At 39.8% G+C, this 25,104-nt stretch overlaps 1 protein-coding gene across 1 annotated transcript in view; it reads right to left on the bottom strand.

Moving 5' to 3' along the window:
* dnah9 (dynein, axonemal, heavy chain 9) overlaps window positions 1-25,104 on the bottom strand; it is a 164,070-nt gene that overhangs the window by 33,533 nt on the left and 105,433 nt on the right. The window contains exons 59-69 of the mRNA XM_084938413.1: window positions 24,705-24,824; window positions 20,936-21,124; window positions 17,534-17,769; window positions 17,319-17,441; window positions 14,786-14,990; window positions 9,436-9,600; window positions 8,139-8,279; window positions 6,594-6,764; window positions 6,310-6,432; window positions 3,654-3,847; window positions 1,733-1,881 (exon numbers count right to left, since the gene is read on the bottom strand). Coding sequence (XP_084794539.1) covers window positions 1,733-1,881; window positions 3,654-3,847; window positions 6,310-6,432; window positions 6,594-6,764; window positions 8,139-8,279; window positions 9,436-9,600; window positions 14,786-14,990; window positions 17,319-17,441; window positions 17,534-17,769; window positions 20,936-21,124; window positions 24,705-24,824 — 1,816 coding nt within the window. The remainder of the gene's footprint in view (window positions 1-1,732; window positions 1,882-3,653; window positions 3,848-6,309; window positions 6,433-6,593; window positions 6,765-8,138; window positions 8,280-9,435; window positions 9,601-14,785; window positions 14,991-17,318; window positions 17,442-17,533; window positions 17,770-20,935; window positions 21,125-24,704; window positions 24,825-25,104) is intronic.

Below are 25,104 nucleotides of genomic sequence, written 5' to 3'. Positions count from 1 at the left end.
CCTCTTAAAAGTAATGCTAGATGTCTCTTTTAGTTCCAATCTATGCTAATTGAGGCTAAATGTTGCAAAACTAAAAGCGATCAGTCAGTTTGAAAACCAAAATTTCACAAAAAACCTCGCACAAAAAACAGAAACACAAAAAGCAGTGGGTGAAGTCCATTTTTAAATGTACAGTCTATGACTGAGCATCACAAATGGTTCTTAGGTGGGAGTCATTTTACACTAATCGTCACAAATCACTAAGTGTGAAAAACTGTATTATAATCAGTATTAAGAGTAGTGATCTAGTTGCTCACTTATTCAAATGTAATCTAACTGCATAGCTTAGAAAAATATGAACAAGCTACATAGTTATTGGATATGAATCTGTGTAATGAACTGAATAAAATGACTCAATTCCACAATATCTCCTCCTCTGGCTAAAGCACTATCCATGCCTTGGACACAGGCTAAACTAACTAATATGCACTTTAAATCCTAATCATTAGATGAGTCAGCTTTAGTTCCCCACTTTAAGCCTTCTGGTTAAAATTTCACTCAAACACTGGAGTGATTTGTGCCCAGTTTGTTAGAAATCAAACTTGTGAAATGTTTGTTTCGGAGCCATTAGTGCCCTTCAGACCAAACAAAAATCACAAAATCTGTCTAATGAAAATCTCACCAAAGCCTAATATCTAAGAAACCCCACAGACACAAATATAATGGGGAAAAAACATGTTCTGCTGCTTTTCATCAGCACAGGAGCAGCTGGTTACCTTTAACTTTGATGTGATTGGCTATGGTCAGGATGAGGGTGTTGCTAATCAATAATCAGAGCCCTTAGAGGCAATTTCAGCAGGAGTGCTATTTGGTATGGTATTAGGAGAGGATGGAGGATTTTACAGGGGGTTTCAGAGCCTATAGTAGCTCCATGGTTGATTTAATCACCTGGCGATGCCTATAAAAATGAAGCATCTAAAAATAGTCACAAATAATGCAGTGTGTTGGGCATAAACCAACACTTCAACACGCTGAAATGGGTCTGTGTGATAAATTAATCTGAGGATAAAAGGATGACAAAGGAGAAACTGAAACCCAAGTAAGGCGAAACAAACAAAAAAACAAAAACCCTAACAAATCATTCATTACTTGAATGCAAAAATGCCGATGCATATGCTTGGGTAGAAGAGAAATAATGAGGAAATCTGTTCCAGTTAACTGAAACAATTCCTGCAATCTGAATATTTCATACAGCTGATTTCAAATACACAAAAACTGAATTAATGCCTAGGTCAGTACAAAAGCTTCAACTTTTTCCATATTTCTAGTAAAAAAAATCTTGCCACCACCCACCCATTATTCATAAAGGAATGTAAAGTAACTCTAAAACCAATGACATTTACTTTCTGTTGCCCCTAATACACCAGTGGTGTCATCTCACATATTTCTGACCTTTAGTATAATCCTTTCAGTCTATCCAGAGCTGGTTGTGCATTGGCAGTGATGGCTGGTATTACAGCAGATACACATTACAAATGTGTTGTTCTGACTGATAATCCTATGCAACAGAACTAAAATTTGAAATCATGCATGCAGGTAGACAAGGCATTTCCTCTTAATAACTAACCCAAAACCCTACACAGCTAAAAGAAACGATATACTGGCAATGTGTTCGCTCTTATAAAAGTCCTGAACGCACTTTTAAGCAGGATTTAAAAGCTTTTTTTAAAGATAAAACAAGCAGAAGCCTTACCATGTTTTTCCACATCCTTCAAAGGGTCAACTCCGGGAGAGAGGATGAAGAACATGGGCGTAGCTGGACCTGACTCTTCAAAGGAGACGGCAAAGTCCAGTGATCTGCCAATCACATACTTGCTTCCCAGTTTCTCCTCTACAAAGTCTCTGTAAGGGAGAGTGTGACTCAGTTCTCCTTAAGACTTTATTATCTTTGACAACAAGCTGAAGAACTTGAAGAACCAGAATTGTCTGCATTACAGTGCATTAGACAGACAGCTGCTTCAAAACTATAAACTCTAGTCACGACTCAGCTGTCAGTAGCTCTTTTCACCCTCTCCGGATTAAATGCTTTGGTCTTTCAAACATTATGCTTTTCTTGCTTCAGTTTCAACCAAATCATAGTCTTAAATAAATCAAGAATTCACTTTTTAACAAAATATATTTTGTACATATGTTGTATTTTGTCCTATAACCTTAGTTCCGCCTCCACTTAAGGTTTCTCAAAATACAAACATACATGTGCAGAACCGATAGTGAAGAAATGAAAACACAGAAAGCAGCAAAATGTGAAGACTGTGTATTTGTTCTGCAGTGTGCCAATAAGTTGTCCAACTGTTGCGCATTGACCACAAATCCAAGAATTTCCTGGAAGATGTGGAGACCTTTGCAGTTCTAAACTCCACCATTTGCTCTACTTTTAGCTCTCTTTTGGTCTCCACCTTGGAAAGCCAACATGATGTCATCCATCTCATATTTTTTAAAACCCGACATTGTGAGTGCACATTAGAACTAACTATGAAACTGTGTGACACAGCATGCAGAATGATTAATGATCTGTCAATATCAAGACATTAGCCAATGATCACACCCTGCTTTATCTTAAATTCTGACACTAATAAAGAGCACAGTTTACAAATTTTCAATCATTTTGTCTTTAGAATGACATGAAACTACCAACCAAGTGCATAATCTGATAAGGAAAGAGTTTAATGGGGTCATACAGCAAGCAAAGTGGAATGCACTTACACATACTGGCTTCAGTTTTCTGATCTAGAAGCTACATCCATATTTTGTAATCAGTCTGGGTGTTAACCATCTAAAGCTGCAGCACATTAAAAACAAATTCATGAACTCTGAGATGTGAAATTGCAATGTGGTGCTGGTTATTATACTGCCAGTCTTAACAAATTACCAAGAGTGATAAACTGCATTATAATGTATTATGAGTAGTGATCTAGCTGTTCACTTATTCATTTCAAAATTAATGTAATCGCATTGCTTATAAAAAAATATGAACAAGCTACATAGTTATTGGCTACAGGTATGAATCTGCGTAATGAACTGAGCAAAATGACTCAGTTCCTCCTCTGGCTAAAGAACTATGGACACAGATTAAACCAAGCACAATCTTCATAAGACTCATAATATGCACTTTAAATCATAATCATTAGATGAGTCAGCTTTAATTTCCCACTTTAAGCCTTCTGGTTAAAATTTCACTCACATACTGGAGGGATTTGTGCCCAGTTTATTAGAAATCAAACTTGTGAAATGTTTGTTTCGGAGCCATTAGTCCCCTTCAGACCAAACAAAAAACCACATAATCTGTTTAATTAGTATCTCCAAAGCCTAATATCTAAGAAACCCCACAGACACAGGCATCTTAATAGAACTAAAATATTGCATCTCACACCTAATGTATGTTAATTCAGAGTGTAACTGGGGTCTGGATTTGGTACAAGTGGACACAGATGTTCTCTTTTAATACTTAGGTTTGATGATTGTCCCTGAAAATCTGTGTGACTAAGTCAACTGTCATCTCAGGATAGAAGCCAAAGGTTCTGTTGTTCAACTTTTTTACCTTTTCAGTAACCAGAACAGGTCAAGTAGGAGCTTTCACAGATCACAGAGCAAAGGGAAATGATACCACCTCTTACCTGACAGCGTACGTCATGCGGTCAGGCCTCAGGGCTCTCATAATGCACAGTCTCTGGAGTGAGCTTTTGCTCTTCCATTCCTGTGGGAATTTCTCTTTTTCCGGACACTCGGACTCTACAAACTTCTTCCAGCGTTTGGCTGAGCCTTCAATGTCTCTGTCCAGGTTTCTGAACTCATCCATGGAGCAAAGAGACTGGAGGTTTTGGAAAAGAAATAGGATTTGTGGAGTGAAACATAGTGCATGTTGTTAAAAGAGCTGCTGCACTGCGATCAGTGATACACATTAAAGTTCTTGACCAGAGATATTTTTCACAATGCACAGGTAAAAAAAAAAAAGAGAGAGAGTCTGTTTGCAAAATATGGAGAGTCATAAAAAACAGAATGCTTATCTTTCCTCATGTCCTTATAAATAATATTTATTCAAACAGAAATGCTGAGTAAACACAAAGCTTTCATAACGGGACAGGGGGTAGGGGAGCACTAAATATGCATCTCTTGCAGAACCAGTGAGGGCTTCATTGTGATGCCCCAGATGACAGACACCTCATCTCATCTGCAGAGAACAGGAGTGTCACGCAGTGCAGCCTCAAGCGGCTCTGCTGTCTCCCGCACTGTGCAAACTATGAGCAGGATGCTGAAATCTTCTCTCAGCAGAGACACAGAATACAAGGTGTCAAGGCAAAAACATCCCGTGTCACTCTATGAAACCAACCCTCGACACAAGCCATGAGGGGAAGACATAGAGCAGAGTGAGAAGGAGCGGCTCGGCACACATTACCTTCACTGTGACTCAGTTTAATTACTACAGGTGGTTGGCGACCAATCAGCCCCAGTGTAATGAGAAACACTGGGTCCCGAGGGATTCCAGCTCTGCTAATATCATCAACTGGGGCAAGCAATCAGAGGACGTTATCCTCCTTTAAATCTTTCCAACTGATTATGTTTCCAACTACGATAAGAAAAATCAAGTGACAGAATTTGATTAGCAGGGACTTAAACATCCACAGCAGGTTGAGAGCAGTTATAGAAAGGCCATCTCTTAATCCTCAGAGGGGTTTTAGGTTAAGTTAATATTGAAGGCGATATAGAGTGAAATATTCATGAGCACGAGGGGCTAAAAGACATGCTGCAGTTAGGGTTTACTTTGCTGTTAAACTCATCTGACAAGATAAGCAACCTCTGCTGTCCACAGCACTGCCTTCTCTGAGACACAAACAGAGAGACTGAGTTTTTCTTCTAGCACCCTTCAGTGTTAGAATCTAGCAGGGTCACAGAGCACAGTGGGACCCTGGAGACTGCATGCTGTCAGACTGGAGTTTTGGGTGATACAGAGATATACACTCCAATTATGTGCATTCACTTTACTGTTGGGAAAATCCACTGTACATACTGCGCACTGTGTGGAGCCGATAAAGGAACCGGAAGATATTAGCCTTGAATCTCGCAGATGACAAGGTGGAGGACAACAAAATTTAGAAAGAAATAGAGGTGAATTATTTTTTATTATCTTTTAGAGATTTCAACATATAGGATGGGATTCTAAAAATAGGGCTGATCTACAAGTTATTACATCTTTATGAAGTTCAAGACGGAGCCCTAGCTTTCTGAAAGAACAGCTTATTTTGATGAATTCATCAAATTCACACTTCACAGTGCAGCTTTGTACCATTACAGCCAAGAAGGTCTAAGGAGCTTGGAAAGAAAAGCATCTGGGCTTCTTTAAGTTGCTTGAAGACGTTTCACCTCTCATCCGAGAAGCTTCTTCAGTTTCATTCAGTGAATGTCCTCGAGGCGGGAGTAGGCTAAGGCGGAATGTTTAAAATGCCCAACTATTTTCTGCCCCACTGCTATAGCATCAGCTATGCTCCTCTGTGCTAATAAGCCCTCCTGAACAGCTAGTTGGAGCACTCTGCGCCTGTGATTAACCCCTTACACGCCGCTCAAACATAGACATTTCTCAGACCGTGGTATTGGTCCCTGGTATCGGGGGACTTTTAACGAGTACGAGTACTTTAGAAAATGTGGTATCGAGGCCGATACCAGATACCGGTATCGGTGCATCCCTAGTTGGAATGGAAGAAAATGATTCTGTGGACAGGTGTGCTTTATACACATAAGAAGTTCAGATCAGGAGTATCTGTGATTGATTGTAATCTGTGAACCACATGGGTGCACAGGCAATCTGTGGGGACCAGACTTCTGGATGGGTCATAGAGTAGTCAGTTTCTAATTTTTGTGTAATGTGTTTTTTCCTGGATTTATGGTGGAGATCCTTCTGTCTTCATTTAAACAAAACTACCATAAAAATTAGAGATTGTTGATTTGCTTGTAAGTGAGCAAATGTACAAATTCAGCATTAGATCAAATAATTGTTTCCCCAACTATACATGTTACACACTAGTATTCAACATGTTTTTAATTTTAAAAAATGGTTGAAAATGAGGGACAGTTAACTCACAGAGGTGGAGGAAATCTTTGACACAGGAAGTTTAGCCATTTTGTGTGTGTGTGTGTGTGTGTGTGTGTGTGTGTGTGTGTGTGTGTGTGTGTGTTGGGACAGTTACTTTAAGACACAACATCACATATCTCTGGTTTGCTCAGGGACTGTGAAAAAAAAGATCGAGTTGTGCCCTTTCACACTGCCTCTTTTCATACCTTGATCCCCCCCCAGGAGTGGTTAGATAGGAACTCCACTGGTGATGTTACACCTGGTTGGACAGGGTACCTCAGGAGGAAGTCTAGCTCTACAGGGTTTATATCTTTATTCATCAGGAGTATCTGGGCACAAAACAAACAGGAATAACTTTACAATGAGCACATCTCCTTTCTACTTGATTAAACCCAAACAGGGCCGCCGGTCTCCGGAGAAGCCTGTTCAGCAGCAAACGTGTGCTCAAAAACAAACCATGCAGAGGATGAAACCGGATGCACCTTCCTACCTGGAAAGCGAGCTGAGCGATGTATGTGAGCTTGTCACACTCAAATAGGCCTCTGGTGGTGTACTGGAAGACTGAGGAGGTGATGCTGTCAATTAGGTTGGACACCCGCTGCTTTAGACCTTCTGCAGGCTCAGCCTTCAGAACTGCTTTCTGGAAGACCACACTAAACGCCTGAGGACGCACAGGAGCAGGTACAATACAGAAACAGTGTCTGACATCAAAGTGTTAAAAGCACAAGAATAACAGTACTGTTAGATACAAACTCATAAGGTAATCCAATAAAGCAAATGATAACCCAGCAATTGGGTTGTGTTCATACTGATCTTTAAGTATAAATTAGATATCATCAGTCTTTGTCATTTACAGCTGACTTGATGGATATGATGCAGTGTTCTAAGAATGAACTGATCAATACTACTTTGGCTCTATAAGGAAAGCCGACAGCTGTAATTGATTACAACGTTTATGTATGTATAAATATTTTATCAATGTGGTAAGCTTGAATGAAAAACTTTAATGGACATCGACAATTTTAAATTATTTCTAAATACAAAAATAAACAAAATAAAAATCTTTTGCAATGGCCCTCATTAATAAGTAGGATGCTTTAAAAATCTGGTCATCTGTGCTACAGAGCTCCAATTTTTTAATTACAGCTCAAAGCTCTTTTTGCTATAAGGTAAAGACCCTAAAGTATTAGCTAGAAAAACCCAACAACCAGATAAATACCAAAGAGGCAAAAAAAATCATAGAGAGACAAGGACAAAGCAAAGTGAGAGTAGACAGTTAATAACATGCAGAAATAGCACATAAACATATATAAACACATAAGGAGTGAAAGGTTCTCAGTGCATTGTGATCGCACAGCAACCTGAGCCTATAGCACTAAGGGACGTTCATTGCACTTATACTGGTTCAGGGGGCTTTTCTAACTTTCTAATAATTGTTGCTGCACTGGATCTGACTTCTGATTCCAATATCACGTCATACTGTGATCCTTCAACATACTGAACCATGCAGAGTTTGAAGTACTGGAGAAACAGTTTGTTTGCACTTTTTGCAGCGACTGTAAAATGACTTATTACCACAGAAATACAATAATTGTCCTCTTTCACTGTAGGAAATGTGCTGTCATTTCTGTTAATTTAGCAGAGTCACACTTAGCTCTGAGGTTGTATACAGAACACATATTATAATGTATTTCATTTCATTCACAAGGTCAAAGGTACATAAACACTGAATGTGTTTTCATTTTATTATGTTGGGAAATAAGACGGGCCGAGGCAACTACCTGCGGAGTCGGAAGAGATTGCAAACAATATCTCAGGCTGCCTTCTCTCAGCACTGCCTGGCAATATGAAAGACATTATGCTCTACATAACCACATTAGGGAGCAACAAACACAATAAAAGCAGGGCAAAGAGCATAAAACACAGTGAGCAAATGGAAGGAGGAGGGAAACAACAGAGAAGTGAGTGTAAAGAAGGGTCTCACTGGGGGCCCATGACAAGGGTCGGTAACATGGTGGGTCAATAGACAGGGTACCTTTAGAGAGAACTGATACATGGGGTGGATTTTATTGAGGTCGTTCATTGTGAAGTACAATAAGGAAGCCCGTGCTGCTGCTGGTCGGAAGTGCTCTCGAGCCTCATTGATTTTGGTCTCTGTCACCTTGGCTTCTTTTACCTGCAGTAAAGTAGTGCAAACGGAATCACACTCATATACATCAGCACAGACGTGGATATACTCAAGGTCCATCAATCAGTTAATGATGAACTTGTGCACAATCCAATAAAACATACTCCAGTGAAGAGCAGTCCTATTGCAATTTCACGCTTCAAAATGTCCTCACATTCTGTGGATCATGACAATCATGCTTTTTTTTGTTTTAATAACCAGCAAACGCCTGTGCAATTATGTTAAGGATGAACATCTGCAAAGGAAGCGCTCATCTCCTCACAGACAGAAGGCACACTCTAAGATTAAAAAAACACAGAGCTTTTAAGAAGTGCTCTAAACTAATTCATCTTTGGCAGACATCATACTCTGAGCTGATGTGATCTTGTAATCTGACCACAAGAAATAAAGAAACAAAGCAAGGGAAGCAGAGCTGAGAGTATGGCAACACTTTAGGTGACAGTTATTCTGCACCTGCAAACGGGTATTATGGAAGAAGTACAGTCTAAAAAGGATACTGCATTCTACATTTCATTTAGGATAACATTAGAAACAAACTGCACTGATGCAAAAGTGTGCAGAGACAGGTTGGCAGATGCAATCAGGCAAAATGCTATGTGGACTATGATGTTCATAGATGAAATGGAACCTGGGGAGGTGGAGGTATGCTTCTGTTTGAATGAAAATCAAACAGAAGCAAGACAGACTACATGGGTCAAATACAGAGAGTGCACAAGAGATGTGAAGAAGAGAGTACACAAGTTTCAGGTGTGATTTGCAACAGAAGGAAGGAGCAAGAGTGAGAACTGCTATTATGCATAGAGACAGCGGCACTGACAGGAGGCCGACGTGGCAGAGTTGAAGATATTAGGAGTTTTATTAGGAGCAAGCAGGATGAACAAGATTAGAAATGAGTACATGAGAGGAACAGTTTAGGTTGAACAGTTAGACAGTCAATGTTGAGATGGTTTGAACGTGAGCAGAGGAGGGATAGTGGACAAGGGATGTTGAAGATGGAGTTGCCAGGCAGTAGGAAAAGAGGAAGACTTCAGATGGTGTCAATGGTAAGTGCTCTAAAGATAGCTTGTAGTCAGTAGTAACACTGTCACTTGAAGGCTGTGATCTAAAGTGTGAGAAAAGATTAAAGCAAATAAAAGACAAAAACCTTTTCTTCGATCTCAGCAGCTGTGCGTTTGGTTGTCTCCAAGTTTTCCACCAGCTCCGTGTCACTGAGGAAATTTCCTGAAGCTGAAGACAAACGGGATAGCAGGTTGTCCTCCAACGTCTTCAGAGTAATCTTAAAGTCGTTCTGTTGTTTCGTCAGGTCAAACTTTAAACAGAAAAAAAAGAACCTCAAAGACAGAACTAATCAATACAGTCTGCATCAGTTGTCCGGACACATGAAGGGGGTTTTCTGGGATGGATTAACCAGCTTCTGTTTGGTTGCCAACATCAAACTTTTTCAGAGTCACCTAACCCTTGGTGTGATGAGGCCGTCGATTTGAATAAGATGGGAGGGCGCTTTGATGGGGAATTACACACACATCTTTTCTGAATTAGCTTTTACGAGATGCCGTGTTTACAATTATGTACCAATGCAGGCATCATGCAGTGCAATAATGGGGTTATTACCTCCCCAAATGCATTAGAGCAGTCCGTCTTCTAACAAAGCTTTCAATCTAGCAGGTTTTTCTCTTTTTTTTGGTTTTGGCTTAAAAAAATTACCTGAGAGAAACTTTCACTTTTTTTCAAAGCCTGGTGTTTGAGAGGAGAACAAAGTAGACAGAGCTTCATCCTGCCCTGTCCTTCATTATATTCTGTTGCAGCTCCTTGTTTCTGCCCGTTAATGACTTTGCTTTATTGAAGCTTCCCTTAATAGAAGCCTCTGCGACCTTTGAATTGTTGTAATTACGGGAGGGTGGGCTGTTGTGAGATTTGCCTACTTGGAGCGTTGTCGGGGACGGATAATAGCACAGGGGTTTTTTGAGTGGCGTGATCTCTGACAGGCGGCTGGTAATACGTTTCTGGCAGTGCTGTTTCTGCCCACGTGTAATCACAGAAGATGCTGATGGGGTGGGGGTGGAACTGTTCCTCCTCCCTCTGGCAAAACTCACACATGACAAAAGACGTACTTGGCTTCGATCGCGCCAGGGGAGCAGATAGTTTAAGAGATCACAATGCTTAATTGTTCTCTTTATGACAGTATTTCGTACTGCTGTGATGAGAGGTATTTCACACCATTGTTAGAACTAATTGAGCCTCTGTTTTGTTGAATCCCAGATGCTTTAAATTGTATGTTATTACCAACTCTGTAGCAGAAAAGTTGCACACAGAGAATGAATCGTGGCATTTTAAGGAAAAACCTGACATGTGTGGGGTTGGAAAAGAAAAGAAAAAAGCCTGGTTTGAGTGGTAGACATTTAACTGGAGATATTTGCCTGAGTGACTCAACTGTGACCTTCTACTTGCCTGCACTCTCTGCTCTTGCGGGGAAAAGCTATCCAAGCTAAAACATTCCCAACTGGATCCAGTAATGAGTCAGTTTTTAACGATTAGCTTTCCTCTGGCACATTGTACTTGTAATTACCCTTGCTTTGGAAAAACAAACAATTAACCAGTCAGCAGAACACTCTAATTGGGATTAAAATGAGATATTACATCTATCATTTTTTTAGGCAAATGATTAGCGAGAGCCAGCGAGCAGCCCTGTTAAGGTAATTTAGGAAGTGGAGCATTTTAGCTCTCATTAATACTGAAAGGCCTGCGCTGGAGCGAATACGCAAGCATGCACACATGTGCACACAAACACACTTGCATGTGCTTAGGGAGGACCAGACGACGTAGTTATTGTGGTAAAAGGTTGTAGACTCATCCCCCTGTGCACTCTCCAAAAAGACAACTTGACATTTTAAGCTCCTTAGCTCCATCTTTGGCTTTGCTTAAATGAGAGCGCTTTCACCCAGCAGTCATCTTACGGCTCAGTAGCAACGCTAACCTCATTAAAGGTATAATGGCACAGAGTCATTCGAAGAATATAAACAGGTACAGCCAATTTGCACTCCCTCATCAATCTGATGATTGTTATCAGTCCGGGTTGTTTACTGACAACAAAGAGCCATTCAGCACTTCATTCTGTCGGCCACGTTTTGATAGGAGGGGGTTCGGGAGTGAACACAGCCAGCAACAGCTCACCCCCACCCTCACCCCAACCACCACCCACCTTCAACTTTCAGCATTAATTAAAATGATAAGTGAGCTCTAGATCTTGTTTTTTTTTGTCATCCTCCAATCTCAGTGAAATGCTAATTAAACAAGCTTCATTAAATCAAACTTTATTTCTTCTCGATTGGATTTTGCTGAGGGGGCATAAGGCTTAAAATAACTCTGGCATTTTGGCTTTTTTAACTTCTCTTTTCCCATTTTCATTTATTAAAAATGCTGATTTGACTTTGGATGAAAGCCCACAGGTTGGAGTAAAAAGCTGCCCACGGAGACCCAACACAAACAAAGGCACCTCAAGAAACCATCAAAATGCAAATAGGATTGTGTTAGAGTAAATCTGCCTCACCCATTAACAGAGTTCCAACAGTATCTTCCGTTCTGATCTCTCTGAGTCACTGCCGTCAGCTACACTTGTACTCAAGAAGGAATTTCTTATTTCCCCTTCACTCCTCAACTAACAAGAGCTGCATTTAAGGAACAGTGAAAGTGTGTCAATGTGTCGTCTAATTACTGTGGTACAGTAACGCTATCGGCCAATCAGTTTCAAGCAGCTGATATGCACTGCAGCTTTGATCAAGTGAATTTTGGGTTAAATATAAACATCAGCCCATACTATGGTTATTGGAACTAAGAGCTGCTCATTACTTCTCAAAAGTTGTCTACAGAGCTGCCAGCAACTTGCAGTAAATTGCTCACAGTACTGAGTACTGAGCCGGACAGCTGCAGCTGCTGATCAACAGAGTGGAACAGCAGCTTTCTAATCCTTGCTGCCTGAAATAGAATAGCTCTACAGAACAAAGGCAGCCATTTACATTAAAAAGGGAAATACACCTTACAGCGTCGTCTATCTGCATCTCCCTTGATTTTGGAGATGTGTGAACATAAATGAGGCTACCAAAGTAAAAAGCTTAAAAAAGCTTAAAGCTCCTTACGGGGAGCATCAAGACAGGATTACATAATTCTCAAAGTTTGATGATAAACGGCAGCACGTCAAAGGAACAGTACCCAGGGTGACTGCAACACAATGGTAAATTAGCACATGTCAGTGCTTCAAAAGTGAATAGGATTTTTTGATTTAGGATTAACTGTTTTGCTGGGCAGTGCTTCAAGTGCTTTTTCTGATATTGTCTATCATCAAATGATTTAAGATGGTAACTTGAGCTCATGAAAGCATTTACTTTTGTTTGACCTTGCATCAAAGCAATGTTTCCAGCAATGAAAAGACTGTTTTACTCAAACAAAAGGTGAAAATCAAAGAAAGAAAAGGAAAGCGTGAAGTCACATATAATGATTACTGTTCTATAATGTCTTTAGGATCAATGTTTGCATAAAAGGTGACAGTCTGCACCGTTTCATTAGGAGCAGAGAACAGTGTGATAGGCTCAATGTGACGCTCACTATACGATAAAATATCTGCCACTGTCGGAGTCAAAGCAGGCTTTACATCTGACCATTTTGGGATACAGCCGTATCTCTTTGATGTGTCAGCAATTTACATGATTTTTCCTATATACAGCAAACAGATTGAATAACTGCATGTATTACAAAGGGTTGGCTTGAAGTGTGGGTCAGCTCACTTTTCTGGTTACATGGAACATGACTTTGCAGTTTTGGTGCAATCATAGTTCAACTCAACTGATCTTTTCCACAATAAAAGGATATTTTTTTATTCGTGGAAAAGATCTTTGTTAAAGTAATTGTCGAATCAAGTTTAGTAATAGTTAATTCAAAACAAACCCACATCTGCAACCTGCTTTGCAACCCACCTTCACTCCCCCCTCTCATTCTGACCTAATGGTAAATGGACTGATTCTTGTATAGTGCTTTACTACTCTACCTGAACACTCAAAGCACTTTACACAACTTGCCTCATTCACACAAGCACTTTTTTATATGCTTTTCAACTTAAGTGTTTCTATCTGCCCAAGAATATCCTGCTCTTGGCAGACTGGAGTAGCCGGGAATCAAACCACCAACCTAGCTGACCTCCTCCTACGAACTCCTGAGCTACAGCCACCCTGTTTAATCATTGTCATATTTGCTGTTATGGTTTCTCCTTTCTCCACACCTTCAGGTTTTTGGGTGCACACATGGAAAGGGATGGAAGTAGCAGAACACAACAGCACTGCTAAATATAAAATAATGCAGATGCCCAGTCACAAAACAAAATCAGCACTTAATCCGTGTATTTCATTGTGTCCAATCAGAAACACACCAGAGACCAGGTATTTAACTGATTACTGGTTTCTATTTGAGGAAACTCAGTAGGCAACTATTTGCTAACATATTGCAGAAATCCAATCAGTCCAAACGACACACACTGCTGCTTTGATGTGCGACCCTCGTATCAGAGAAGGATAATGGTAGCTGCATGATCGCGGTGAAGATTAAAAAATGAGTGAATGTGCAGTGTGCTTACGAGACAGCCTGCACAGACAGAGAGAACCCCTCTGTCACAAGAAGGTACTGACAGAGCATGAGAAATAGTGCGATGATACAACTCCAATTGATTTCTGCATTTAAAATGAACCGTTTCAATATTATTTGTGCTCTCGGAGCAATATGCAAATGTCCTGTAATTGGGAATTAGCTCTGGGCAAATGTTTGCGTGTCACATTAATTTCAACAACTCCCCTAAGAAAACACTATTGGAACACTGCTAGGAAACTGTGAACATAACCATACCTGAGGATGGACGTTAATACACTTTGAATTTAAAACCACCATTTGGTGTACATTTCAAAATGTTTCATTTAGACGACTTCATGCTCACACACATGCCACGTGAAAACACAGGTGCCGATGTGCACGTTCACAGCCGTGCAGGTTCCCAGTCTCCATAAGTGCGCCGTCCTAAGCCTCATAATTATCCCACATCCACCAGCCATTAATCAAAGATGCTAGCTGATTGTTTTGGAATCAAAGAGCCCGGACCTTGTGATGTTTAAAGACAGACGATCTTTTCTTGCTGACAAGAACCATTAAGGATGGATAATGACGAGCAAGAGTGTTATGTGCAGCTCTAGGAGGCCCCTGACTCCTCTGACTGTGACTTTTAATTACACCTGCTCAGAAAAGATGTTAAGAGAGAAACTCAAAGAGTCCATCGTGGAATGCTTGTTTGTTCTCTGATAACATCCGAGCAGTGTGACAGATGCTCCTTTCATGTCTGCTCAGGTTCACTTTTACATTCCTGTAACATATTGGATGAAAACGAATCTGTCAAAACTCCCCTTTGTTGTCAAATAGTTGTATCAGGCAGGGTTGCTCCTTGCCTACACTGACTTTCTCACCTTCAGCTGTTCCAGATCAGGTCTCTCCATGCTGACCACGGCAGTCAGCAGCTGGTCCTCCAGACCATCTCTGGTCACTGTGAAATTTATTAAGGTGCACTGGGCCTGCAGCTCTGGCTGATAATGAGGGCTGGCAAGCTTGGTGTGTAAAATGAGACGGAAACTGGGATTGTACTCGCACTCCTTGTCTCCAATCTTTATGTACCTGTTTGTAAATCAGGAACAGAAACGTTTGATCAGTGAGGGTTTCTCAGTGAAAGTAAAGATTCTGAAACAGCACATATAATAGTGGACAATGTCATTAATGGCAAAGATCTAAACATCTGTCTTTTCTGTCTTTCATATGTTTAATACAAACAAATATCTTCAAACTGGGACACTTGTTTTTAATGAGAACCTGTCAAAAATGTCATACAACTTTTCTGCAAGGATGATCGTTTTTGACAATGCCAAACCAACTGATTTTTCTTCATGACAGATATAGTTTAAAAAAATACTCTCAAATGTATTACAGTCATTTCCTGAAAATGCTGCACATTTAAACTGCAGAAACTTAGGAAACTGTTAGGGACACATATGACGCTCTAGTAAGCCTGAGTTGTCAGTACTACATGTCCTGTAACCCTCTATGTGTATTTAACAGTGACTGAACCAGACAATATTTATAGGTGTGGCTATGCTGAGACCATTACTTACATCAGGGTGTCACCAGAACAGGCTTTTATTTTGCTATTTTGTCATGTGGTTCACTCACTCTTTTCACTGGCTTATTTAGGCACAAGGATGAACACCACACACACTCTATCATAAGCTTTTTTTATATAACTAACTAAAATCATGAACAGCTGTTTAAATCCTAAAGTTCCTTCAATACACTGTAAAACACTTCTTGTTTCTAGGTAAGTTGCTTTTCCTACTTCCTAGTGGTAAATGGACTTACACTTATGTAGCACCTTTCTGTTAATTTTGAGCATTCAAAGCATTTTCTACTAAAGCTCTCCTTCACCCAATCACATCCACATCCACAGAGGGATTTATCTCAACATAATCAATTTTATCCAACATTCACTTGTACACTCACACACCGACGGATGTATCGGGAGCAACTCAGGGCTCAGTTACTTGCCCAAGGATACTTCAACACATGGACTGGAGGATCTGGGAATCAACATATATATATATATATATATATATATATATATATATATATATGAACCCGGATAGGTGGGGATAGGTTAATTGGATAATCCAAATTGTCACTAGGTGTGAATGTGCGAATGAATGTGAGTGCGAATGGTTGTCTGTCCCTGTGTGTTGGCCCTGCGACAGACTGGCGACCTGTCCAGGATGTACCCTGCCTCTCGCCCTATGACAGCTGGGATAGGCTCCAGCGCCCCCCGCAACCCTGAAAAGGATAAGCGGAAGCGAATGGATGGATGGATGGATGGATATATATATATATATATATATATATATATATATATATAAACAACAGGTGCACAACTGGAGCAATGATGAGAGAACACCCAAAACAGGCCACTTTTTTCCTCCTTGTCCTTTCTGTTTTTTCACTAAATGGCTAGGGTCACTGTCACCACTGATAGCATGGAGCAATGTCTGGAACCCATAGAGGTTGCACAGGTAGTCCAACCAAATATGTGTCATTGCCAAAAGGTTTGCTGTGTCTCCCAGCACAGTCTCAATAGCATGGAGGAGATTCCAGCAGACAGGTAGTTACTCTATGAGGCATTAGCAGGATTGGAGGCAGGGAGTTCTTGGAAGATGAAGGAATTACTTTGCCCCCACACTTGCCAGACCTAAATCCAATAGAACATCTGTGGCATATTATATTTTGGTCCATCCAACACTGTCAGATTACACCTCAGACTCTCCAGGGGGGTCAGTGTAACCCTGGTCCAGATCTGTGTGGAGATCCCAGAAGCATGCCCTGATGTTGTCGGCCATGCATACAAGCATATGGGGCTCTTCTGCTGAGTACCATTTTAAGTTGCTGCAATGAAATTTTGACCTGCTGCATAATTTTTACATGATTTCAGGAGGTCCTTCAATTCAGCTCTCTGTAAGTTGATAGTTTTCATTTCCATCAATTCCATCAAACAATATCCTTTCATTGCTAACACATTACCAAGTTAATAAATGCCACTGTCCATCTTCATTAAAAAGAAATGTTATATAGTGTAATCACTGATAGAGCTCATGTATTGAATGTAATGAAGTTAAATGTATTTAAAATGTTTTTGTGTGGAAACCACAGACATAGCAAAATGGTTTATTTGGAAAGTTCTGCTAGGCTTTAACTAACACTAGATTCTCAAAGATTTACATTTATAGTGTCTATTTTTAAGTTGTCATGTGATGTCAATAATTAAAAAAGGCAGTGAAAAGAAAGTGCTTGTTGCGGTGTTACATATGAGTAGAAAGTTTCCTGAATTAGATCATTGTTTGAAGCAGTGCCTTACAATGCTTCATTCAGTGCTACAAGTATTAAGACACCTTTCAGCATGAGCCTTACCTTCCCTTCTTGATGGTTTCTCTGCCAAGCAGAGGTCCAAGAACAGGATCTAGCGTTTCTTCCAAGTTCTCTATCAGAACCACATCACCTGCTGCCAGCGCTCTCTCTATGGCATCAAGGTACCTTTAAGGTACAAATAACAATGAATCTATCAAAATTCTGGTTATTAAATGCCCAAAAAACCTCAGTACTGCAGTTTTCTATGAGGCTCTTACCCTCGTTGTCCGATGCGGATGACTTGCAGGTCTTCACCATATTTATTTTTGATCCACTTGATGCCCTGCAGCTGGGGGTCCACCATAAGGGGCCAGCGTTGGCAAGAAGTAAGAATGGTAGCATTCTCCGTGGACATCCTGTCAGCAGGTAGCCCCTCATTCTGCCATGTAGCAATGTCAGCGTCGTCAGTCAGCAATGTCAAAGGGTCCAGGTCATGCGTCACTGGGATAGGAACCTTACACGTGATTTGCATTTTAATTAGTTTTTCCCAGTGAACTGTTTCAATTCTTCTTCATGATGACTGACAGGTCACAAGTTACAGCACTGGTGCGTTGTTAAAAAGGAACAGATAAACTTTTCCCTTTAGTATTTAAATCTATGTTCATCAAAAGTCGACCGGCAACTGCTGTTAGAATAAAAAACATTGTGGTTACCATGTAGAGCAGGATTACATTTGTTAGGGACTTTTTACATCTGCAAATGAATGCCCAAATTGGTAATCCTTTCTTTGGATCATTATTGTATGTGATTTGCATTAAACTTTGGTTAATAGCGCAAAGTGGATACTGGACTACCTCACAGAACGTCCACAGTATGTGAGGACACAGGGCTGTGTCTCTGATACGCTGGTCTGCAGTACGGGGGCCCCACAGGGAACTGTGCTGGCACCGTTCCTCTTCACCCTCTACACTGCAGACTTCTCCATCAACTCCCCACGCTGCCACCTACAGAAGTTCTCTGACGACTCTGCCATAGTCGGCCTCATCACAGGTGAGGACGACTCAGAGTACAGACAGTGGACTCTGGACTTTGTGGACTGGTGTCAGCAAAACCACCTGCTGATCAACGGCGGGAAAACGAAGGAGTTGGTGGTGGACTTCCGGAGACGCAGACCCACCACACTGACACCGGTGAACATCCAGGGAGTGGACATTGAGATAGTGGACTCTTATAGGTACCTAGGTGTTCACCTGAATAATAAACTGGACTGGAGCCACAACACTGATGCTCTGTACAGGAAGGGTCAGAGCAGACTCTACCTGCTGAGGCGGCTGAGGTCATTTGGAGTACAGGGAGCGCTTTTAAAGACCTTCTATGACTCTGTGGTGGCATCTGTCATTTTTTACAGTGTTGTATGTTGGAGCAGCAGTTTATCTGCAGCTGGGAGGAAGAGGTTGGACAAACTCATTAGGAAGGCCAGCTCTGTTCTGGGATGCACCCTGGACCCAGTGCAGGTGGTGGGAGACAGAAGGACTCTGGCCAAAATAACATCTCTGATGGACAGAGTCTCCCAGCCCATGCATGTAAGTGTTGCTGAACTGCAGAGCTGCTTCAGTGACAGACTGCTGCATCCTAGATGCACAAAGGAGCGTTTCCACAGGTCCTTCCTCCCTGCAGCTGTCAGACTGTACAATCTGAACTGCTCCCAACAAACATAGATGTTTACATCTGCGCTGTAACTGCAATAAGTTAATTAACAGATTCGCACTACAACCTGGTTTGCATCCTATCTGTAGTTATCTTTATTTAATTTAATAACTGTACAATACTCTGTATACAGTAACCATTGTCCTTAATGTAAATATGTAAGAAACATTGTGTATGTTTCTGTTCTGTGTCCTGTGTACTCTTTGTTTGTATATGTGTCTTTTTGGCTGCTGTTACAACCAAATTTCCCCTTGTGGGACAATTAAAGGATTATTCTACTCTATTCTATTCTAAATACTAAAAAATTAAAACAAGAAAATTAATGTTTAATAATATTAATAGAAGAGCTAAACCATCAGTGAACAGTGAACATAACAGACATGTCTCAGTCAGAGAAGCTGACGGTGGTAGTGATAAAAAGCAATGCAACTTGTTATCTGTACTACCACTGTTTTGTATTTGTGCCTCAGGACTTCTCTGAACATTCGGCCGTGGTATTTTCAAGCACAGAAAACAGGCATTATATTGCTAGTAATGAATGAATGTCTCTACCTTCCTAGCCCGTTTTTCCCTGATTTTCTGATTCTTACTACAGTTGAGACACAGTGACATCACAGTGACATTCCAGTTTAGTTTTTTTTCTCTATTGCCATTTATTTCCATTTGCGTTTTGATTTAACCACCAAAACTACGTAGTTAGGCTTGCGAAATGATCGTGTTCTGGATTAAAATATGTCTTTTAATCTTTCACTTTAAAAAAGGATGCTTAAGGGTGCCTGTTGTGTCAAAATGTGATGGTCCTGCCTGGTTGTGAGACCCATCTGTCATCGTGATGGGTGATTCATGACACCAGTGTCAGAGGACACCTTGTATTTATCTCTGAGATGCCATAGAGTTTGACTAAACAGCAGTGTTTAGTGCTGTGGGAATTAGAACAGCAATGTACAACATAACGTTTTCTCAGTTGGGCCTCCAGGCAAACAAATGTCCAAACAGGTAAAATCTCTTTAACAGCCATTATGAATAAAACGATTGATCGCTAATGAAACTTTAGTTAAGGGTTCAGGGGTAAAATTTGTTTGACCTCCAAATAAAGCCAACCTAATTTATTTTAATAGTGCTGTTTTGATCTATAATTATAGAGCATATTAGCAGATTTACATTAATTATATAAATCTGCAAAATACTTTGAAACTAAATCTTTGAATATAGCCTCAACCACACTGCAAGAGAGGTGGGCTGCTTTCCTTCGCATTTTAACAATCCAAACAGGTAGCTCCACGCAGGACTTTTACTGACATTTTAATGGGAAAATTGTAACAAAACACTGCTTGTTAGTGAGGGTTCATTTCAGCCAGTTTGCTTCACAGGTGGACTCAAATCATGGAAACACTATTAGTGGCCCAAAAGGCCAGCAGCTGCCCAGTAATGGAACATTTACCAGTACCATTACAATTTGCAAGCAATAATAAACAGATAAACAACACTACATAACATTTTATAACTGCAGTTGTTAATGTGTCCTATCAGCCATGATACATGACCTAATTAATTCATAAAGTATTCTAAATGTTTTGCATAATACAAACCCGTTGTAACTGCTGAGTAAGCATTAATATCCATTAAGTCTATTTATTTTTATTTTTTTACAAAAGCTACTTATATTTACTCAAGTTATATTATTAATCATTTAAATTTGAATCATTTTATAAAATATATATAAGGTTTTCTGAACAGATTATTGTTTTTTCCACTGTACATTTAGCTGTGGGCAAAATTCCTAAAGTCCTGACATCACTAGCAAACAATAATTATATGCAGAGATAGAGAAAGACCAACAGGGCCAGTTGCAGATTCATTTCTGTGTTACATTTCAGTCAGATTTACAAATAAAGGTTTTCAAAGACTTCTGTGAGAGTCACAGTTCTTGCAGTTTGGCTAATTCAAGTTGAAATAACACATAATGAACCCACCTTCAGCTGACTGAGATAAGGCCTCCAGGTGCTGTCCATAAGCTGGACCCTGTAGCGCTTGGTAAAATATCCTAGGTAGGAGATGAAGGTGGTGATGAGGAGAACATCTCCACACAGAGTCCTTTCCTGCTTCTTGAAGTTCTCTACAGCCTCTGCCCAGCGAACATTCTCCGATGCTAGACCACCCACCTAAACAGAAAATAGCAGCAGACCACTTTTAAAGTTGTTTTTTTTTAGTTTTCCCAATGAAATATACGTCATTCCATCATCTTCCCCAAAGCCATTGTGGAAAAAAGAATCAAAATCAAATGATGGCTGCTGCTGCCAAGGTGCCAAACCATAATTTAAGGAAATCTCCACAACAATGCCTTAATACCTTTGAGTTGTTTTTTTTTTTATTACCATTTTTAGGTTTAAACACTCTCTGCTTGTGCACCTACACCACTACTTTTTACTTTTTAGCAATGACCCAGTGTCCCTCCAGGGATCAATAAAGTTCCCCTCAATATCTTATGTCCTCTAAACTTCAGAGGGCGCACGCACTAACACAGACTGCAACTTCTCAGTGCATATCACAGAAATACTGTGCACTTCAGCAAGTTGACTGCATTTGCACTGACATTTTGGATTGACTAGGCAATAAGCACAACCTCAACCTCTGTTTGTTGCTTCTGTCAGGTCTTTTAGAAGCTTTCTCTGAATAATTTAGATTATCATACTAGCATTGTCAACATTCATCTTTGCATTTTGCTGCGTAAGCAGGAGATTTACAAACCAAAAGATGATTACAGGATTCATGTGTATATGTGAATATATATATATATATATATGTGTGTGTGTATGTAAATGTATTGTGGACCTAAAGGCAGAGACAACCACACTAACATGGGGCAAATATATCTATATATATAGATATCTATACACACACACACACATGCATATATATATACACATATATATATGTATACATATATATATATATATATATATATATATATATATATATATATATATATATATATATATACACACATATATATACATATATATATATACATATATATACATATATATACACACACACACACATATACACACACACACACACACATATATATATATATATATATATATATATATATATATATATAAATAAACACACTTTCACACTGTGTTAATTAACATTTGTCCTAGCAGTTCCAAAAACTAACTGGAATAAAGTTCCAGTTAGCACTTTAAGTTCTGTCATCATTGGGGACGATTTGATTAAATTATCCTCCAAACTGTTGGCAATCTAGGAACAAAGAAAATAATAATTACTGAGTTACAAAGTTTAATTTATTTATAAAAAGTCTTGACCTTCTCCAAAATATCAAGTTATAGTCACCACTTATAATGACTCAGCTCTCATATTTGAACTACTATTAATCACTTTAGCCATTTTAACCACCCTTATTAAACAAGCAGCACGATATATAGTGACAGATTTTTAAAGGAGGCTCTTTGTCTGCAGACTATTTTGAATACACATTTGAGACGGTCCCTATCTTGTGTATTATTCAAGATGGCAGCTTTTCATATCAAATCATGGAGTAGACACCTGTGCAATATCAGACCATTTTTCTTATTCTGCAGTGCACAAAATCTTTGCAGAAGACTGGATGAAACGTTATTTATAAGGATAAAGATGTCTAGCGTTTTTTTTAGTCTGTCAGTAAGTTGTATCTCCATTACTGAATAAAGCCTTAGCTTCTAGCAGTTTAATTTTGCAGTACTTAGATAAGTATCATGTGAATTGCTCCTAAGACAGAAGGAAATGTCAGAATCTTCTGATGAAGCCTTAAAAGCAGGTTCTCTGTAATGACTCAGAAAAGCAGTTGTGCTACATGACAAATCAGCAGGATAAATGATGGTAATATGGTCAAATAAAGTAATTACTCTTTTTACTGGAAAGTATCATTACATGACTCAAATCTAATTTCAACAGGCCAAACTGTGCAAGGTGCCTTGCTGGGCCCAGACTATCAAGCCCTTTAGTTAATGACTGAACAACAGTGCCGGGAGCAAATGTTCAATATGATACAGTCAGTCCATGATTGGTTGTCATCCATGCTTCCCTCCCAAGCAGCTCCACCTCACCTCACATGCTATTACCTGATGCATGTGTGTTAAAAAAGATTCTCTGTCTTTACAAGCTTTGGTGGACTTCGGTGCTGAGCAGTAGGCACAGATTTTTTCTTTTATTGGTGAGTATTCACTCATCAAGCCAAATCATTACATTCAGGTGTTCCAAGCACTTCCATCACCACAGGTGTATAAAATGTATAATTGAGCATTAGGGCAGAATGGGTTGCTTTTAGGAGCTCAGGAGTGTTACCATTCTATAGTCAGCTGTTGGCGGTATTATAACAAACTAGAAGCGGAATATCAGCAACTCAGCCACGAAAACTGGTGCAGAATTCACCAATTTGCTACAGACCTTTAAATTTCATGTGGCCTTCAGATTAGCTCAAGAACAGTGGCACAAAAGCACAGAGAGCTTTATGGAATGGGTTTCCATCTGTTCAAAACCATTAGAGAGCATCGCTGACAAGTCTCTTGAGTGCTTCAAAGCCTCATTGTTATCACAAAAAAGTGTGATTTTGAGTTCCATCTGTAACCTTCCGAGGGTACGTCAGCGAAGGTGGACAGATGAAGGCTGACCCAAAGGAAATCAATGCAGTAGCTGATTGCCCCACTCCAACTTTTGCCGATGCTTTATATGTGACTAAAGCCACACCCTTGCCAGACTTCTCCTCAAAAGTCTCCTTTGTTTGGGCCCAGGAAGCAGGGTCAGGCTTCCAAGAGAGATTTTCATCTCTGCTCAAGTTCTGATCAAACTAGTGATTCTTTTGAGAAACAGGATCACCAACTGAGACACTCAGAACATTTCTGTATAATTTTATTTTATGTTAGTTATCTTGGGGAAAACAAAAATCTAGTTTTTAATCTTATTTTGTTAAATATTTACGACCTTGATGGACTGTGTTGGTTGTCTGAAAAAGTAACATATCTTTTCCATTTATTTATACCGGTGGGACCACAATGGGGATTTCTGTCAATCATGTGTTATTATTAAATCATAAAACGGCACAAAAAGTCACAAATAAATTGAAATTCATGACATTAATACTCTGTATGTACTCTGTAGAAATCCTATTTTTTTCCCAAGACTGTATATGCAGTTGGCAGAATAACTACAGCATGAAATAGCAAAAATTTCAGGCCTTCATTCATTTCTGGCCCAAATAGCTTCTGTGCTATCTCATATGGCATCAGCTCCTCTTTTGATTGTATTATCAGATTAAGAAACTTTTGATATAGACATTGCGCGTCACCTGTCATTTCTTTTATTTCATTTTAAATCTATTTCCTCCCGATAATTGATGGTGAAGAGGATGTGGCTGGCCTCTTCAGTCAGCGCTTCTGATATCATTTTATGTGTGTTAGGCATAAAATCTGGCCTACACCACAGACCAGAAAGAACCGGTAACCCAGGTACCCAGCAAGAAAGGTGCTGACAGTTGTAACCTCAAAATAAAAAATATGACACAAATAATGCTTAATTGATTAAAAGTGTCTTAGTCTAAATGCTACTAATCAAAGATAAGACAAAATCAACATCAGATTTAAAATGCAGTATTGCAGTGTGCACACATCTGTAACTTTGTAAGCATGCTGTGACAGGAAACAGAGTGTATTTGTCTGTGGTAGTGGCTAGCCTCCTCACCAGACGGTTAGCCAGGGAAATGGTGTGCGCGGTTGATTCTGCTTCCTGTTGGCACTTGAGCTTGTCTGCAGTGGCCTTCTCAAACTTGGCTGTGAGCTTGGCCAGGTTCTCATTAAGGTGCTGATAGGCCACAAACACACACGCACACAAAAACAGAGAAAAAATTGGCACTTGTTAAAGTACAGTGTGGTCATAACGAATCCTAAGAGACAGAGATTAAAGACAGTCAAAGTGTTTCTATGAAAGAAACTTAGGAGTGTGTAGAAAGTTGGATAAAACTTATCATTAGTCCCACTATGGATTTATTTGGCATATGGAAGCAATTAGCGCAAGGACAAACAGGATTAATCGGTGGAGAGGCACACAGGTTCAGTAGATTAGTTTGAGGATTGCTAATTCC

This window comes from Perissodus microlepis, chromosome 8 (genome assembly GCF_051167445.1).
Source record: "Perissodus microlepis isolate ML-2025 ecotype Zambia chromosome 8, ASM5116744v1, whole genome shotgun sequence".
In the NCBI taxonomy this organism is placed as follows: Eukaryota; Metazoa; Chordata; class Actinopteri; order Cichliformes; family Cichlidae; genus Perissodus; species Perissodus microlepis.
This window is presented reverse-complemented; position numbering and strand designations above follow the sequence as displayed.